Source organism: Populus nigra, chromosome 10, assembly GCF_951802175.1.
Source record: "Populus nigra chromosome 10, ddPopNigr1.1, whole genome shotgun sequence".
Lineage (NCBI taxonomy): Eukaryota > Viridiplantae > Streptophyta > Magnoliopsida > Malpighiales > Salicaceae > Populus > Populus nigra.
In genome coordinates, this window is record NC_084861.1 from 6,293,584 (window position 1) to 6,312,582 (window position 18,999).

General features: G+C 33.7%; 2 protein-coding genes across 3 annotated transcripts; one reads left to right on the plus strand and one right to left on the minus strand.

Moving 5' to 3' along the window:
• Positions 1-12,167: 12,167 nt before the first annotated feature.
• Positions 12,168-13,217, plus strand: LOC133704933 (uncharacterized). Its single transcript, XM_062129999.1, has one exon. The coding sequence runs from the start codon at positions 12,278-12,280 to the stop codon at positions 12,977-12,979; it is 702 nt and encodes a 233-aa protein (XP_061985983.1). The 5' UTR covers positions 12,168-12,277; the 3' UTR covers positions 12,980-13,217.
• Positions 13,218-13,905: 688 nt separating this feature from the next.
• LOC133704569 (leucine-rich repeat receptor-like serine/threonine-protein kinase At2g14510) lies at positions 13,906-18,607 on the minus strand. 2 transcript variants are annotated; one of them, XM_062129442.1, is made up of 10 exons: positions 18,237-18,607; positions 17,582-18,125; positions 17,026-17,489; positions 16,480-16,615; positions 16,310-16,381; positions 16,162-16,230; positions 15,730-15,801; positions 14,441-14,512; positions 14,264-14,334; positions 13,906-14,100 (listed from the first exon to the last, which is right to left on the minus strand). In XM_062129442.1, the coding sequence occupies exons 1-9, from the start codon at positions 18,316-18,318 to the stop codon at positions 14,295-14,297; spliced, it is 1,551 nt and encodes a 516-aa protein (XP_061985426.1). In that variant the 5' UTR covers positions 18,319-18,607; the 3' UTR covers positions 13,906-14,100; positions 14,264-14,294. The 2 variants fall into 2 exon arrangements, with proteins under 2 accessions (XP_061985426.1, XP_061985425.1); XM_062129441.1 differs by having other exon boundaries at positions 13,906-14,176.
• Positions 18,608-18,999: the final 392 nt, after the last annotated feature.

Genomic DNA, 18,999 nt, shown 5'->3' on the forward strand with positions numbered 1-18,999 from the left:
GCTGCTCCTCTGTTCCTCAATTGAGTTTCAAAGACAAAGAGTAACATTAATTAGGTTTATTGTTTCGTTATTATTCTGTCTTCTGTCTTCAGTATTTTGGCATTTTAGATGGCAAAAAAAGACTTCGTTTAATGACAGTGAAAATAAAAAAAAAAAATTGACTGGGTCTCACCCAGGTTTGGCTGGGTGGACCGGGTCCTGGGTTGACCCGCCGGGTTTCCCCTGGCCAATTCCCAAGCGGGTTTTTGCCTCAATTCGGACCGATCACAAGCCCGAGTTGGTCGGGTCCTGGATTGACTTGCCAGACCGATCCGGGTTTTAAAACTCTGGTATTTTCAAATTCAAATTTGATACATGTTGGGCATTCAATAATCCAGACCTATATAAAAAATTGTATTCGATACTGTAATAGTAAAATATTTTTAAAATATTTTTTATTTAAAAATATATTAAAATAATATATTTTTATTTTTTAAAATTAGCACATAAAAAAATTTTAAAACATAAAGAAATAATTAATTTGAACAAATTAAATTCTTGCAAAAACATTATTTCAACGTAAAAATAAACATGAAGATGGTACACGCAGGTACACACCAATATACCCCATGAATATTTCTGTCTAAATTGTTTTCGATCATTGAGCTGAAAAACAAATAAATGTTAATCTAGGATTATCACCCTTGTTTTTTTTTAATATGAGTATTTAGATTAATTTACATACACCTCAATTAATTATATAAATTTTTAAATTAATAATTATACGAGCCTCAGTAATCTCAAAATTGAAGGAAGCACGCCCCTCCCCACGTCACCTTAGCATAAGACACGATGGGCCACAAATTCTCTCTATGGCTTGCGGACCCGAACATGAATATCTTTCCTTTAGATCAGGCACTCTCCATTGCCCACTATTAAACTGGACCGAGGAGGTTTAACACAGTTTTCAATAAGCCTAGTTGATTCACTCGACCACTATGATCTTCAAGAAGCTTAGTTGATGCAATTGGCACATCTTCATCTAGGCTCAGAGTGTCGAGGGGACGTGGCCGAGCCTGATGACATGCTTACTCGGAGGCAGATGCCCGGACAGGCATGGGCGAACTCATTTCTTATCCATATAATCTTTGTACATTAAAAAACCGTTTGATATTATGTTTGTAACTCTGTTTCATTAAAATTAAAATTTTTTTTGCTAAAATTGAGTGCGATTTATATTTTTTGGATCGTTTTGATGTGCTGATGTCAAAAATTATTTTTTAAAAATAAAAAAAATCATTGGCATGTATTTCGGCACGAAAAATTATTTGAAAAGCACCCGCAACCACAATGCCAAACACGCTCTAAAAAGTACAGTGAACTGTGTTTTTTTTTAAATATTTTTTTATTTTAAAATATTTTTTTATATTTTTAGATTATTTTAGTGCGTTGATGTTAAAAATAAATATTAAAAAATAATAAAATATTAATTTAATATATTTTTAAATAAAAAATGCTCTAGAATACAAACCCTGTTATATTACATTTGAAAGTATTATTAATGAATCTTTGTGGATGTAGTTATTGGCATTAAATATTAGCATGGTATTCTTGTCATGGTAGGATACATGAAATGACATTAAGGCATACTCTTGACTAGAGTATGGCTTCCTAAACATTTTTTTTTTACTTTAATCGATAAAACAAGAATTCCTTTAATGCTTTCGATCAAAAAAAGAGTTCCTTTAATGCTGGCCGTATTTTTTATTTTTTTTAAAAAAGTTCAAATCTCATAAAAAAAAAATGACTGCACCGACACTTAAATAAATTAATCATGTCAAGGACACTTCAGTAACTCAGATATCCTACTGGCAGGAGTTACAAAAATAAACTCATCAAGAGTTTTACATATCCTACGTCCATAATAATTTGACACAATATTCGCATCACCATTCATGGTAAGTTGTAAGAGAGGCTATGGCAGAGTAATATCTTCTGATAATAAAAATAAATTTTTAAAAATAAAAAATATTTTTAAAAAAAATCATTACGACGTTTCTAAAGAGAAATTACCACATTGGAATTTTCTGGTCATAATTCATTACCATATTCAACATGTACAAGAGCATGAAATCAAGAAACATGCGCAGAAGCAGCAATGATGGCTGCAGCGTTGTCTTTGATTTTTCAAGAGCAACAAAATCATCATCATCGCGGTTTATTAATTTTGCATCTCCAACCAACTTGGCTTACAATCAAAACTCGTTGAAAAAGGTTGTTTGAGCAAATCTATACAAGACAAACTAGAAAGAAGAGGCATACAATTCATCAATCCAATCATGTCACGAAGAAATATTTGCTTACTTTCATTAAAGAGGATGGTGACTAGGACAATCACGTGGCATTCTATGAACTAGAGGGTAATTATTAAGAAGGAATTTAGATTTTACGAACAACCATTTGTTAGCATTTGGGCGTGGTAGGTGGGAAAAACAAAAATCTGTGGAGCTTATTAAAGTCTTGTTATTTTTTGTATTTATAGTGAATAACACTCTTAAATTACCATCAATTTGTTCCTGTAAATTGTTGTTGTAAATTTATTAATTCTGATTATTAATTAAAGTAAGAGGGTCTTTATATTTGTATTAATGAAGCACTAAAACCCTTTGTTATAAACAAATTTGTAACCAAATCTACAAGGAAATAAAAAAAAAAAGAAAAAAAAGAGAGATTATAAACATAAAATGGGCACTGCGCAGCAGCGTAGGCCCCTCGGCTAGTTAGATCATGAAGTATGTGGATCAACGAGACATTAGAAGTGGAGATGGTCAAATCTCTATCTCTTGAAATGAATGACGGGGACAATCTTGACCGAAACAACTAATCAAGATGGCATACAAGTTTGATATCCAATGAAATCCCGCCAACTGTATTTAATAATAAGACCCGGCAAGTTTTTCCGGATGACCAACGTTAAAATATGGAAAGAGAGAATTGTGAATTCTTGCAATAATTTTGTTTTTTTTTTTATTTATTTAACCTGAGATTCATATATTGTTTCTCATTTTTACCTTCAAAACTATGTTTTGTCCCAATCGTTCATTTCGAATTCAATAACTTCGTCAGTTACACCCTCCCATCTATCTTTGTCATGGAACCATTTAACAGAGCTTGTATTTTATGAATACGTGGCAGGAAGACACGTGTAAGGTTCCCGTGGGAATTAATTCTAGCTGATTCGTGGATTGAGTCGAATTGACTTTTTTGGAGCATTTTTTTATTAAATCACTGTTTGGAATTTTATTTAAAATATTTTTTTTCAAAAATATATATAAAATAATATATTTTTAATTTTTTCAAAATTTATTTTTAATATCAGTGGTTTGATAAAATGATCAAAATATTGTTTGTCTAAAATTAAAACTTATTTTACTTAAAATTAATTTTTTTAATGTTTTCGGATGGTTTTGATATCAAAAATAAATTTATATATATATATATATTATTTTAATATATTTAAAAAACAACCACCGCTCAGTCTCTACCTTTAGCCATTCCCAATATCCCTCCTCATGTCCTCTAACAATATTTGAGAAATCAGTTTTATTTTCTGTGTATTATTACATATATAACGAGGTAAGGGGACCAAAACAATGGAACGGATCTTAAAATGCAAGACAGGCCGAGGCCCAAGCCCCAAAGTTAGGCTAGAGCGTGTTTGGCAGTGTGATTGCGGGTGCTTTTTAAATAACTTTTCGTGCCAAAATGCATGCCAACGATGTTTTTTTATTTTTTAAAAATTATTTTTGACATCAGCACATCAAAACGATCCAAAACGTATAAACCATATTAAATTTTAATAAAAAAAAAACAAAAAATTTTCAAATTTTTTGAGAACGCGGCCGCAGCCGCGTTCCCAAACGGGTAGGAAGGCGGAGGGTTAAGGTCTCTTCACTATCTCTGTCATGCCACACTGCAAAGTGCAACCATTTCCATTCCTTTCTATTTTTGGCGGGGTAGTGAGACTGGGAGGATTCACAAAATTACACCCAACTGGTGGCGGTGGCGGTGGCGGTGGCGGTGTCGCATTTGTTTTTTTGTACTCCCCTAATCACCCATTAGCCTCCGTGGGTGGCTTGCCTCCAATCCATCGTCGATCTAATGCTGACAATGCCTAAAAAAACGTGAGCGAAATAAAGGACGTGTCCTCTACTTGGAATTACGTCTTCTTCTACGGATCTTCATTGCTGAATATAATAGTCAAGTCATCACCCAGAATCTCTAAATTTTTTTTTGTTTGACCCTGAAGTAAATTCCCTACCCCCAACTAGAAATTTATTTCAAGGAAAGTCACTGTTTTAATTAATTTTTCACAAATTTAGAGCTCATTTTGTATGACAGTATCAATTATTTATCAAATTACTCAAAGTATTTCATTTAAAAATATATTAAAATAATTTTTTATTTTTAAAATTTTATTTTTAATATTACATGTGAAACAATATGAAAACACTAAAAATTAAATTTTTTAAAAAAAATGTTAAGCCACATTGCTTGGTCAGAGTTCTACGATCTGAAACACTTTTACAGTATAGGCATGCAACTTTAACCAACCAAAGTTTCACTGCCTGCCTAATAATGAATGGCCTTCCTCCACGCATATGCTTGGTCAGAGTCAAAACTAGTAGTCTCTCTCTCTCTCTCTGAGCCATTATACTATCCCTGGCTGAATTATTATGGCATCTAAAATCAAGATGTTCTACCTAACAGCATGCTTAATTTAATACAAACTGAGTATGGTCCCCCACTTCAGGAACAGTTGAGCCACATTGCTTTCCCTGGGAGTCATCTCTCTCGTCCCATTAGAGTTAGAGTTATGCATAGTGCCTCTAGTCTAGTCTTCTCTTAACTTGTCAAAATATCAAATAATTTGTGGCCCCTTCAACCAAAAGTATTTGCAATCATGTTCTCTGTCTAAACCAGTACTCTTGTCTGCAATTGCAACAGTAACTTTGCTCTCATTATGTTTGGCCAAAAAGAACAGGTCGAAAAAACAGCCAAGCTGTTCTTCAATATCAACATGTCCCAGTTTCCCTTTGTTGCAATATTAAGCGATCTGATGATTCGTGAGTTTCATAATCTTGATTTTGTTTTTTTCTTTTCCTTGATTACATGCTGATGAACCGAGATTTAACCGGTATATCTTTATTAATAAATGTTGGATTAAGAAAATCACGGGTATAAATTTTTCTTAATTTTAAGGTGCGTTGGGCTGGCATCAGGGACGGAGCTAGGGGGTGGCAAGCAGGGGCCCGGGCCCCTGCAAAATATTTTAAATTTTTCTATTATTTAATATTTTTAATTTAAATAAATAAGTTTTTTAATAATATATATTATTATATTAATTTTGGCCTTCCTGGTAAATTTCACCTAGTTCCGCCCCTGGCTGGCATGCGCTAGCATCAAACACATCTCAGTGGAAGTGCGTTGGATATGGTGTTAACTAGATACAACCATAATTAGGGTTGGTAATTTACTACACCCAATCATGATGTAGTCTCCCTTAGGAATTTGTATAGATAAAGAGTATGTAGCCTCAATCACTCCAAAATTTTCAAAGTTCAAATTCTTGGTCTTCTATGTCTGAAAGAATTTCTTTCAGTTCATACTAGTTAAATGCCCCGTGCGATGTCATGGGTCAATTATTTTTTGCATTTCAGAAAAAGTCAAGATCTAAAAGTGTTAGGTTTTTTTGCAAAGTTATACTCAAGCGTCTTAAGTTTGGTTGAAACGCTTGACCCAAAAGTAATGTTTATAATATTAATAATAACATTAAACTTGGGTTAACCCTTAGCATCAAAGTGTCTGGACTGCAACACCAGACCCAATAGCATTGGACGTGGGTCTTGCTGCAAGGTCGTGTTATAAAAGTGTGATAATTAAATAGATTAGTTAAAAAGAAAAAAACAAAGAAAAAAAACCAACATGAAGAAAAAAACTAATGAAGAAAAAGAAAAAAAAATTTGAATTAACTAGGTTAACCTTTCAAATCAGGTTAACCCATCATACCTTGAATTCGCATCGTAAAAGTTTGATAATTAAAAAGAAAAAAACAAATTAATGGGTTAACCCAGAATTCACTAGGCTAACTTGTCAAACCAGTTTAGCCCGTCAAATCCGGAATCCGTGTCATGAAAGTTTGATAACTAAATAGAAAAAAATTTAACATTAACAATTTAAATTAAACAAAAAAATTAATTAAAAAGAAAAAAACAAAAGGCATCAGCCTTTTCACTGTGGACTACATTGTGCAGTCCACAGCCAAAGGCATAAAAACAACAAAAAAACAAAAAGAAAAACTAAAGGCATCAGTCGAGAACTACTTAGAAAAAAAATTTAATATTAATAAACTAAATTAATTAAAAAGAAAAAATAAAAGAAAAAAAATCTCTAAGAAGAAAAAAAAAACTAAATAGAAAGAAATTTAACATTAACAAACTAAACTAAACAAAAAAAAATAAAAAGAAAAAAAAGCAAAAAAAAATTACAGGTTGACTCGTCAAATTAGGTTAACCCGTTAAACCCGGGATTCGTGTCATGAATGTCTGGTAACTAAATAAAAAAAGTAAAAATTAACAAACTGAACCAAACAAAAAAAATTAATTAAAAAGGAAAAAAAATTCGGGTTAACTCATCAAACCATGTTAACCCGTTAAACCTAGGATCTGTGTCATGAAAGTCTGATAACTAAATAAAAAAAAATTTAACATTAACAAACTAAATTAAACAAAAACAATTTATGAAAATAAAAAACAAAAAAAATTGACGGTCAACTCATAATTAACTGAGTTCACCTGTGAAACTAGGTTAACCCGTGAAACTCGGGATATATGTCAAGAAAGTTTGATAACTAAATAGAAAAAAAATTAGCATTAACAAACTAAACTAAATGAAAACAATTAATTAAAAAGCAGAAAAAAGCAAATTTTTTTTCTGGGTTAACTTGTTAAACCAGGTTAACCCGTTAAATCCGAAAAACGTATCATGAAAGTCTGATAACTAAATAAAAAAAATTTAATATTAATAAACAAAATTAAATTAAACAAAAAATTTTATTAAAAGAAAAAAACAAAGAAAGAAGCAAAAAAATAATCCCAAAAGGCATAAAAAAAACCTAAAAAAAATGAGACAACTTAAAAAAAAAACCTAAAGCATCAGTGTTTTACTGTGGACTGCACTATGCAGTCCACAATAAAACACTAATCCCTTTTAGTATATATTACAATTAATTAAAAAGGAAAAAAGCAAAAAAAAAAATTCAGGTTAACTCGTGAAACCTGGGATCCATGTCATGAAAATCTGATAACTAAATAAAAAATTTAACATTAACAAAAAAAATTAAATAAAAAAAATTCATTAAAGAAAAAAAACATAAAGAAAAAAGCAAAAAAAAAACCCACAAAGGCTAGAAAACGAAAAAAAACAAAAAACAAAAAAAAACAAAAAAACAAAAAAAAACAAAAAAGAAGAAGAAGAAAACAGCTCAACGTTTCACTGTGGACTTGCACAGTGAAACACTGAGCAGTTTTAATTTATTGTCAATTAACAAACTAAACTAAACGAAAAAAATTAATTAAAAAGAAAAAAAAAATTTCGGGTTAACTCGCCAAACCAGGTTAACCCGTTAAACCCGGGATCCGTGTCATGAAAGTTTGATAACTAAATAAAAAAATTAACATTAACAAACTAAATTAAATAAAAAAAATTATTAAAAGAAAAAAACAAAAAAAAATTGACGGCCCGTAAAACCAGATTAACCCGTGAAACCTGAAATATATGTCATGAAAGTCTAATAACTAAATAGAAAGAAATTTAATATTAACAAACTAAAGTAAATGAAAAAAGTTAATTAAAAAGAAAAAAAAAAGCAAAAAAAAAATTTCTGGGTTAACTCGTCAAACCATGTTAACCTGTTAAACCCGGGATCCATGTCATGAAAGTCTGATAACTGAATAAAAAAATTTAACATTAACAAAATAAAAAAAATTATTAAAATAAAAAAGCAAAAAAAAAAGAAAAAAAAACCCTAAAAGTGTAAAAAAAATGAAAAAAAACTCATCTTTTTCTAAATAGAAAGAAATTTAACATTAACAAACTAAAGTAAACGAAAAAAATTAATTAAAAAGAAAAAAAAACAAAAAAAAATTATAAGTTAACTCGTCAAACCATATTAACCTATTAAACCAGGGATTCGTGTCATGAAAGTCTGATAACTGAATAAAAAAAATTTAACATTAACAAAAAAAATTATTAAAAGAAAAAAAAACCCTAAAAGTGTAAAAAAAAATGAAAAAAAAATCTGTCATGAAAGTGTAATAAATAGAAAGAAATTTAACATTAACAAACTAAAGTAAAGGAAAAAAATTAATTAAAAAGAAAAAAAAGCAAAAAAAAAATTCTGGGTTAACTCGTCAAACCATGTTAACCTGTTAAACCTGGGATCCGTGTCATGAAAGTCTGATAACTAAATAAAAAAAATTTAACATTAACAAAATAAAAAAATTATTAAAAAAAAAGCAAAAAAAAACCCTAAAAGTGTAAAAAAAAATGAGAAAAAAAATCAGCTCATCTTTTTCTAAATAGAAAGAAATTTAACATTAACAAACTAAAGTAAACGAAAAAAATTAATTAAAAACAAAAAAAAACAAAAAAAAATTCTAGGTTAACTCGTCAAACCATATTAACCTATTAAACCCGGGATCCGTGTCATGAAAGTTTGATAACTGAATAAAAAAAATTTAACATTAACAAAAAAAATTATTAAAATAAAAAAACAAAAAAAAAACCCTAAAAGTGTAAAAAAAAAAACAACTCATCTTTTACTGTGGATTGCACTGTGCAGTCCACAGTAAAAGACTGAGCCCTTTTAGTTATATCTTAATTTACTCTCGATTTTTAGAGTGAACCAAGATTTTACCAGTATATCTTTATATATCTTTACCAATAAATGTTAGATCAAGAAAAACATACAGGTATAAATTTCCCTGAATTCTCGGGTGCGTTGGGCCAGCACGCAAAAGCACCAAACACATCTTAGTTGAGGCACGATGAGTCTAGTGTTAACCAAGCCCAACCATGATTAGGCTTCGCAGTTTGCCAAGCCTAACCCCGTATCGACTTAAATTTATCATGGCACGTTATTTCTCTATCTTTAATTGGATAAAATAAGTGAAATACAACTCACAATGCAACTCAAAATATCACAAAGGTGAAGTTACACTCCAACCTATTTTCTCCACAAAATGACAAAACTCATGGGTTATAAATATATCATGAGACATTCAGAATAGAGATTCATAATCTTCATTATCTTCTACATATATATTGTCAGAATATTTCTCTCCAGAATATTATTGTATTTTCTCTCTCTAAAATGATACTTATTTAAGCATCAGTGAGTCTCCACATCTACCAAAGAGGATCTTTTGCAAGTATTAGCCATAAACCACCTTGGTTTACCAAACACTAAATACAAGCTATCAAACTCCTTAGATATGGAGAATATATAAGATTGCTAAAACTAATTGATTAACTGATTATTCAACCTAGAAGCCTTGCTTCTAGGCTACTTGAATTTTTAGGACTTCTTTACATGGAAAACATCAGTTATCAGAACTTACTCTATCAAGTGCCAACACCACTCTAATATTGCTTAGGCATCTCAAGTTTCTCACTTTATCTCATCATATGCATGTTTTGTAAATCATCTTAACATTTTTTATGGACACGCGAGGGAACATGTACATACGATTGAATACATGACAATAGAAATATTTGATTTATTGCATGAACATTAAACTATTGAAAGGCATTATATGGATATTAATGGATCAACATATTTTAAAATTTTAATTTTTAGTCTAAATCTATATTTAAAAAGCCCAAACGAAAGGTGATAATTCAACATCCTTAGGTTTGGTCAGAACCATATGACATGAGTCTAACTTGCTTTCATATCCAATATCTTTGGGTTCAGTTAAACATTTGAGTCCAAGCATACATAGCTTTAGTGAGTTGTCAGAGCCATCATTATTGGATTCAGCTATGTACTAGGCTCAAGTACACATGGCTATGGCGAGCTACCAGACTCAACATCCATAGGTTCAGTTACGCGCGCAATCTACCTGACCCAATATCATTGGATTCAACTATGCGTTAAGCTTTAGTACACTTGGGTTTGACGAGCTATCAAACCCAACATCCCTAAGTTCAACTACGCGTTGAGCTCAATCAGACATAAGTTTGGTAAGCTATCAGATCCACCGCCCATAAGCTTGGTATCATACCATGCCCAAATAGATATAGTCTGACAATTATTATAGGCCTTATGTTGGGTTATGAGGTTTTGTTTGTTTATTCTTATGACTTTTAACGTAGAATGTTAATGTCAAGAATACTCATTTATCTACACCCCTAAGTTATGAAAGTTTTATAAGGGCTCATTGTATTTCAACCATTAATATTATGTAAAGGGTGTTTATCTCTTATTAATATAGTGTAAGAGATATTTATCTATTATTAATGCTATCAGAAAAAAAAAAAGCTTTTCAATCCCTCCATTCTGACAACATGATAAGGTTTGGGAGCTTTAAATACCCTCTAAGCCACCAAGTAAAGGGTTCATAATTTATATTCTCCAAGTATTTATACTTTAATTCTCAAAACATTTATCATACAAAAATAAAAATAAAAATTCTTGTTCTTGTGATTTAAAACTCATTATCTCATTTATTGCAATCTCTTACTTAAAAATCACTGACTTTATCATTTAAGGGTTCCTAAACCCCACGAAAAAGAATTGTTTTGCATGTGTTAAACCTTTTGTCACCAATCATCTACTTCTTGAATTTTGGAAAATGAAATATTAATATGGACATATAATTATTTACTATTTAAATACTAAAAATTTTTATTCTTGAAACATCATCAATCATGAATAGGTAACTTGAGTCATAATAAAAATTAGACAAATGTAATGTCCCACTGTGGAGTTGCAAAGGGAAAAGCAAGGAAACTGAGACAAAATAATTTATCTTACTTTTGTTTCTTTTTCCACATGTTTGATTTTGTTGTTTGTTCAATATGTTAAAGTTCTTAACATTATTTTCTCTCGGCAATAATAGAACATAGTAGGGCTGCAGAATGCCTGAAATAATGTGCCTGTGAATAGTCGAATCACAGAACATGTATACTACCTAAAAGATTACTCCTATGTTTATTAGCTGTCTGAACTTCATTAGAGCTGTCCACCAAATCTTATGTTGAAGCTTTTTAAGAACGGGCATGCTGGCTGGTAGATATGATATCTACCACGTGTAAACTTCTCCCATGCAACCAGAAAAACCCATCCCCCGATGCAGCAAATAACATACTGTACCTGCATAAGCCAAGCTCTTTCAAAGGGTATCTTGGTCATTGAGATGTATCTCCTGCTTGTATCTTTGATTCAGCCCTCACATGGCTAGAAATTACTCTCATGTGACCACATGCTCAGGACTCTTTTCATGTTCATGCCGAGTCAATCCAACAAAGTTTATCTTTGACTGATCCAAGCTTAATAATAATCAACATCCGTTAAGCTAATAGATAATCTAGTTTAATTTTTCTTCTTCCCGTTTAATTTCCTTTTATCCCATTACGGGTAATAACTAATAAAGCTACATTTAAACTGCACAAATTTTTTTCTAAGAAAAATACAATCAACATCATCCTCAGATATTCTTAAATTTGTTCCAATTATAAATGGAAGAACTTAACCAAGATGCTGTGATTAACCTTATTTCAAGTCATTTGTCAGATACTGACCTGGAAATTTTTTTCTCCCATAATCGATGATCTTGATGAGATGACTTAAATACCTGTCAATTCTTTTCTGTCCCTGGAATTAAAAAAAAAAAAAAGATTGTACAGAGAGCTCAGAATCGTATGGAAAATTAATACTAGTAATAAAAAAAATTGTCTTTAGCTCCTCCCAAGGTGTCCATGTGCTGCTACCCATATTCTAAACAACACCTTAAGCTCACTTGTTTCGGGTTTACCGGACCACTTAATTTTTATAATCTCACCGTCCAGACAATTACTCACATAACAAAACAAAGGAGACCAAAAGGTTACAGGACAATATAAAGCGGGCATCTTCTTCCCTTTATATATCACAAATCCCATGCACCTCTTCACTCACACCTCACCACAGTCAACTCCACAAACTCCTTCATTTTTCTCGTTCTAGACGCAGAAAATGGTATCCCTAGAAACTGTTCAAGCCACATCTAGATCCATTGACCAACCTTCAAGCCCCCGTATTTCTTTCTCTGCTGAATTCCTTGATGACAAGAACTTCATTTCCATTAGTCCAAGCCCACAGGCTGAGAAAGATAAAGAAACAGAGCGAGAAAGGGCTAGAAATGCAGAATTTGAGTTCCTCTCGAGCAAAATGAGTAGCCAGACTATGCTAACAGCAGATGAGCTTTTCTGCGAAGGGAGATTACTTCCCTTTTGGCAAATGCAGCATTCTGAGAAACTCAACAAAGTCAGCCTTAAGACTAAAAATGCTGAGGAGGAAGAGGAGGTGAGCAAGGAAGAGCCAAGGGTTTGGTTTGTTGATGATGACCCATCTCCAAGGCCACCAAAGTGCACTGTTCTGTGGAAAGAGCTGCTGCGGCTAAAGAAGCAGCGTGCTTCTTCTTTGTCACCGTCATCATCCTCCTCTTCAACATCATCTTCTTCTAGCTCCCTTGCAGACATTGCCACTAAAGAAGAAGGGAAGCGGGGTTCCGGGAATGGAGAGAAGCACGTGAAGCGGATAAAGAAAGGATTAGAGAGAACAAGATCAGCCAGTATGAGAATAAGGCCAATGATAAATGTACCAATTTGCACTCAGATGAAGAGTAGTGCATTGCCACCTTTATTTCCCCTCAAGAAGGGAAGGTTGGAAAGGTGAAGATTAGGAGAGAAGAAGTAGCTCGAGGCTGTATGAACCGTAGGACTGTTCAATATGTTCGTTCATCTCTTTTACCAGTTGATTTACTTCATTTCGAACTTCAGTTTTTCCCCTACTTTTGTGTTTAGAGTACTGTTAATCATGATGGATCTGATGAATTATCATGTAAATGACGACATTATCTATAATGGATGGTATGGACAAAATAATATCTTCTTCCGCTTTGCGTTGCTTAGAATTAAGGCGTACAGTTTCAATTGCTTACAGATAGGAACTAGTGAGGTGTCATGCCACATGCAAAGTTGCAGATCCTGAGAATCAGAAAGGTCCACATGGAAGGATCGGCCAAAAAGAATCTGATCAATTGCCTGAACTAAATGTCATGCTGTAAGATGAGAGTGCTATGTCATGGAACGTCTGACACCCCATTATTATTGTCTGTCTATCAGAAGTTAGTCTTCAAGATTTTCTTTTTAGACCATTGGCCAAGTAAAAGATGGTAAATAGCACGGTTCCCTTTCTTTCTTTGACTTTCCAAAAGTTACTCTCGTGGTACAGTTGCCAAGGAAGTTCAAAGAGGGTAAAAAGCGGAAAAGCATGACGGAGAGATGGAACAGGATTAACTATGGATAGCATCCCTAATGGCCATCGGAAAACGAAAAGAAACTGAGATCGCAGGGTCAGATGCCAAGGGAAAGCAAATGGTATAAGACGTTTATTAACAACAAACCATCGAGACTCGTCATTTTATATATATATATATATATATATATATATATATATATATATATATATAAAAAGAGAGAGAGAGAGAGAGACCAGGTATAGTTTTTTTTTTTCACATCGACCCATTAAAATCATAGTAAAATACTGAAAACATCAATTTAATATTTTAAGCTAAAAACACCTAATAACAAAAACAAAAGTTATGTAAAACACCACTAAAGATTAAAAAATATGATACAACAAAAAACGAATATGTATATACAGGAACAGTTGTTTACGTACAGGTTGACAGCAGAATCCAACTGTGCCTTGTTAAAGAACAATCACATTGACTTGGTATGCACACCCAGTTGAAGTCTATGGTTGTGGTCCTCGTAGAATTGAGGAATTAGAGACTGGTCAAAACAGGAAAAAAAAAAAAACCTGATTCTGGATCTGACAATGGCAAAGCTTCTAGCAAATTTTTCAAACCTAGATGCAGTAGATCTCTAAATTAGAATAAATGAGGATTTAAACAAATGGTTAAAATCAGGTTCGACATAAACGCAGTCTTGTCACCTTTGCCTTGGGTGCACATAACGTGTTCTGCTTAAGAAGGAGACGGGGACAAGAACTGATTTCCAGAAGTCCTAATTTAATACATTTGAACAATTAGCTTAAACTATTACTTGAAAAATAATTTTACCAGTAAATAACTAGCAGCATTAATTAAAACTATTGTGCATTCAAGCTCACCTAAGATTCAGTCCAGGTTTCCCAATAAGATTATTTGGGATTTGGCCAGTCAGATTATTGTTCTGTAAGAACCTGAAAGACAAAGGGACCTTGTCAGGTAAATCGAGAATAAAATTAGAATTACCAAAAAAGCAATTGAATAAAGAGATTACATGCGACCAAAAAAACACTACAGCAAAATGTTTATGTTGTCATCTGCAGCAGATAGATAAAAACATATCTGAACCTCAAGCGAAGAATGAAGAATAAGTCAATGAATCTGCTAAGAAATGGTTAACCATCCAGATTTTTTACTACGTAGCTGTTTAAGTTGGAAGAATTAGTAGCACGTAATGGTAGTGACAATAAGAGGAAAGATAATTGACTAGATACCACTAAATCAGAAAAATGCAACACAAGTTTGGTATCCAAACTTCACGAGAAAGCTTGGATGGTGAAATATGTCAAATAGTAGTTCTTCCAATTCCATTTCAATCCAGCAGTACTCCATAGAAACTTACGGGGCTGTGAACTACAAATATTTTTTCATCAGAGATCATTCTTATTATAAAGGTGAGAAAGCCATCTGCAATTAATCAATGACAGCGGTCCAACCATGAAACAAAATAAACTCCTCAACATACTTTTCACAGCTTTGTTATGGACAAAATAAAATATTTTTATGTATGTTTCATAAATTCCTATCTAAGATCATCAGTGTTGAGCTAAAAACTGGACCAGATAAAATGTCTTATTTTGTACGAACAAGGTATCCATCAAATCAGAAATGGTCATTTACCAATTTCAAAGATGAGTGCTTCTAGATTCTACTCATCCATTTTAGCTAACAGTGCAGTAACCTTCGTGAATCCCACGTTGGTACTTTTATTGAGTAGAAGAGATTGTGTGCTATGTGCCTATGCAAGGGAAGGGTTGGGATAAACATGCAGATGCCACTTCCTTATTATAAGAATCTAACGAGATACACCACCAAAGGTTCAATGTATGCAATAATACAAATTTCAAATTATTCAATGAACAGTGTCACATTTCCAATTGTGCTGCGTTCTAGATCTACGATGGAACAGTAAAGGATTTCTTAACATTCAAATCATACACTCTTCCATTAAGTTCTGTCCATTTAGCATAACAATTAGGAGCAGGAAACAACCAAAAGCATATTGAACAACAAACACCCAAGGTGTGAACAGCATAGACCGCAAATATGTGGATAAGGAGCCGAAGCATGAAACTAAAGCATGGAATGATAACATGGGACTCGTATATGTTCTTGTGTTAAAAAGACTTACAGTTCTCGAAGACCCTTGATGTTTCCAAGTGACAAAGGAATCTCGCCAGTGAATTGGTTGTCTTCCAAATGCCTATCCGATATGAAAACAATGCCATGTAAAGTAATGTTTATTTTATATTTATCTAAAAATATTTCGTATTAAAAAAAAACAAAAGCCAAACCAAATTGCAAACAAGTTGCACTCAAACGGTTCCCCAAATATTTCCACACACATTAGCATGCTATTATACAAGCAAACCCCTGAGGATATATAAAGCATCCCACCATATCGTAAGCAGCAGGGATAATTGGTTCATTTCAGAACAAACAGGTCACCAATACCGTTCAAATGGTGACTAATCCACAAGCACTCCATTTCCATATGCAACCAAGCACCCTAAATTAGGCCAAATGGGGAAAAAAACAGGGGAGGGCAAGAGGACAATCTTACAATGTCTCCAGCATCTTTAATGAACTGAAATCAGGTATTGATCCTGATAAAGTGTTGTTCCCGAGCCAGCTGTTAGAAACAAGAGATCATCAATCTAGAATTCCTGTACAATTTCTACTAGTTGATGATTATAGTTTTGATAACTTACATGCCAGTCAATGCAGTCAATCTGGCAATACTAAGTGGAAGTGATCCTGAAAGACCCATGCTTGTCAGGTTCCTGGAATCAAGAAGAAAACAGAAGATAAATTGTTTGTCAAGTGCTAAGAAGCATTGCACATACAGAGAATCAGTCTTTCATGACCAGATCCAACTTACAAGGTAACCACTCGTATCCGGGGGCCTTCAGAGCATGCAATTCCAGTCCATGAAAACTGACGTGGCATACAGGGATCACCGTTCCAATCATGTGGAGCATTCTGGAAACTGCTTTTCAGTGCTTCCAGAGCTATTACTGCACCAACGAATAAGAATTCCATATAATCAGTACTATCAATGCAAGTGACAAATTCAAAGCACAATTATATGATGAATCCAACTTCAATTCCACCTACCTTAAGTTATAAACGAGCACCACTTGGACAAGACGAACACCACGGCAAAGTTTATGTTATCATGTGAATTGTGATGCAGAGAATGAATGCAAATATTTACAAATGCACTTAATCAGCATAAAAAGTCTTTTTTCTTCCACCATGAATCACATTCACACTTTCCCGGTCTCATGCTTAGCTATATGATTTCAGTTAAGCTCATTCAATGAATGACGGCAACAACAAAATTCTTGTAGAAGTTTAAAACTTTTCTAGAAAACAAATTAATTATATTAATCCAATAGAAAAGGCAAGTCCTTTTTAATCATACCATCTCTTGTAAGTGTTCTTCCTCCAAGTGCAATCACATCAAACACCTCTCCACCGTTAATCAACGGATCAATGCTCAAACCAGTAGCTGGAGTCAAAGCAACCTTCGTAAGACCACCAAGAGGCCACTTATTTGCAAAGACAACAACACCAGCCGGCGTCACAGTCATGTTCTTATAATACGGTACACCATTAATACTTATATCAATAATCCTCGAACCCCCTGGCGAGGAATTATGATCGTGTGCAAAGTATAAAGCAATATAGTATGTTGAATTAGGAAGTGGCACTGGAGGCCAGTTCATTTCCTGAGGACTTGACCGCCCGGTTGTCAATTCCGTTTCAAATATCTTGGTAGGAGGAAGATTCCAGATAGTAGAAACAGACACATTTTTACTACTCGATATTGTTGAATCATTTGCTCCAAATGGCTCCCAAACTCGGTCGAATTGATCATCAGGATATCTAATTGAAACGATCATTCAATATATGCAGAGAAATAGATTTCGTAAACGACAAATCAACATGCAATTCAATGTTCGGTTCTGATAACTCACCGAATACGTTCATTGTGGCCAAAACTGTGCCTGGCAACCAAGCTAAGTCCAGCCTGTTTAAAATCAGTCGAATTGTACAACGAATTTTCCAAAATCACGAACTCCAAGGCCGAAATAAACGGGTCAGATTCCGTGTACGAGTTTGCAGCAATACAGAAACTCATAGTCTTCCCTCGAGCCAAGAAAACACCTTCGTAGTAAGACGACATGCCATCTCTATAATCCTCCGTGGTATTCACCACGCTCCAGAGTGTTCCATCAACAATCTGATCGAAAACAGGAGGTGAATCGTTGCCGTTGATTCCTCCGTAGAAGTAAGTTGACCTGATCATGTACTTTGCTCCGCGGAAAACATTGACCACGTAGCAGAATTTGCGGCGGAGATTATTTTGCAGAGGAAATGATCGGACGGTGGAGAGAGTGTGATTGAGTACTGGAACTGTTAGGTTCTTTGCGGTTCCACCGGTGATGTAGCCAGTGTCTAGGATCCATTGAAGACCGTTGATTGTTGACGGCACGGTAGCACCGCAATCAATTAAAGTACCTGCAAATAATTATTTTTTTTTTTAAAGCAAAAGGAAGATGGAGAAGTTAAGAGAAAGTGAAAATGAAAAAAATTCTAGAGCGGGAGAAGTGAAGGGATTGAATTACTGACGGCGAAGAGGTGGAGGTTGGGAGGTAGATAGGGAGAGGATAGAAAATACAGAAATCAGGATGATGAGTGACGGAGGGGACATGACGGAGAAGTCCACAGCTTTAATTGTAACAGAATTGGAATTCGATGAGAGGGAGAGGGAGGGGCTTGTTTTGTTTGGTTTGGTTTGGTTGGTGAGGGTAGTGGAGGTGGTGGTTGTGGAGTGGGTATTGAATGGGTCGTTGGGGAGGCATCCACTACAAGAAAGGAATAGAAATAGGGAGGAGGGGGAGGAGTTGAGGAAGAGGGAAGGAATTTTGGTGACGCGGGAAATGGGAGGGCATAGTCAAGCAGTTTGTAGCGGAGTTGTGTTCGTTTTGGCTGCGTAATACCGTGGTGTATTTGTTTGGCCTGTCACTGTCTGTGAATTCGCTATATGTCAGCATGATTCTGCGGATCGGCTCTTGGCAGCAATGACTTATGGCGCCATTATTTTTCCTTGTTTTTTTTATGAGGACTAAGCAGTTCTTTTTCTCTAAATATGATGCAGTGTGGTTATGTTTTTTTTTTCGTTTAAAAGTAAAAAATTTAAAAAGGAATTTATAATTCACCAATTTGATAAAAGTGGAAGTAGTTGAAGTATTGTCCTTGAATCTATGGCTTTGAGTTTTTCTTTTCGCGTAAAAAAATGTTTTTTTTTCGAGGGGGGATTTTGGGGGTTTGTGAGTTATTTTTATATTTTTTTCAAAGTCAAACTTTTCCTTTTCTGCGCACTTATTGAAAT

What these genes read in the sequence shown, in the direction of transcription:
- LOC133704933 (XM_062129999.1), top strand. Translation starts at nt 12,278, where the DNA reads ATGGTATCCCTAGAAACTGTTCAAGCCACATCTAGATCCATTGACCAA.
- LOC133704569 (XM_062129442.1), bottom strand. Translation starts at nt 18,318, where the DNA reads ATGTCCCCTCCGTCACTCATCATCCTGATTTCTGTATTTTCTATCCTC. An exon ending in CGGATACGAGTGGTTACCTT is followed by an intron (nt 16,382 to 16,479) that starts GTAAGTTGGATC and finishes TCTTGATTCCAG; the next exon opens with GAACCTGACAAGCATGGGTC. An exon ending in TTAAAGATGCTGGAGACATT is followed by an intron (nt 15,802 to 16,161) that starts GTAAGATTGTCC and finishes CATATCGGATAG; the next exon opens with GCATTTGGAAGACAACCAAT.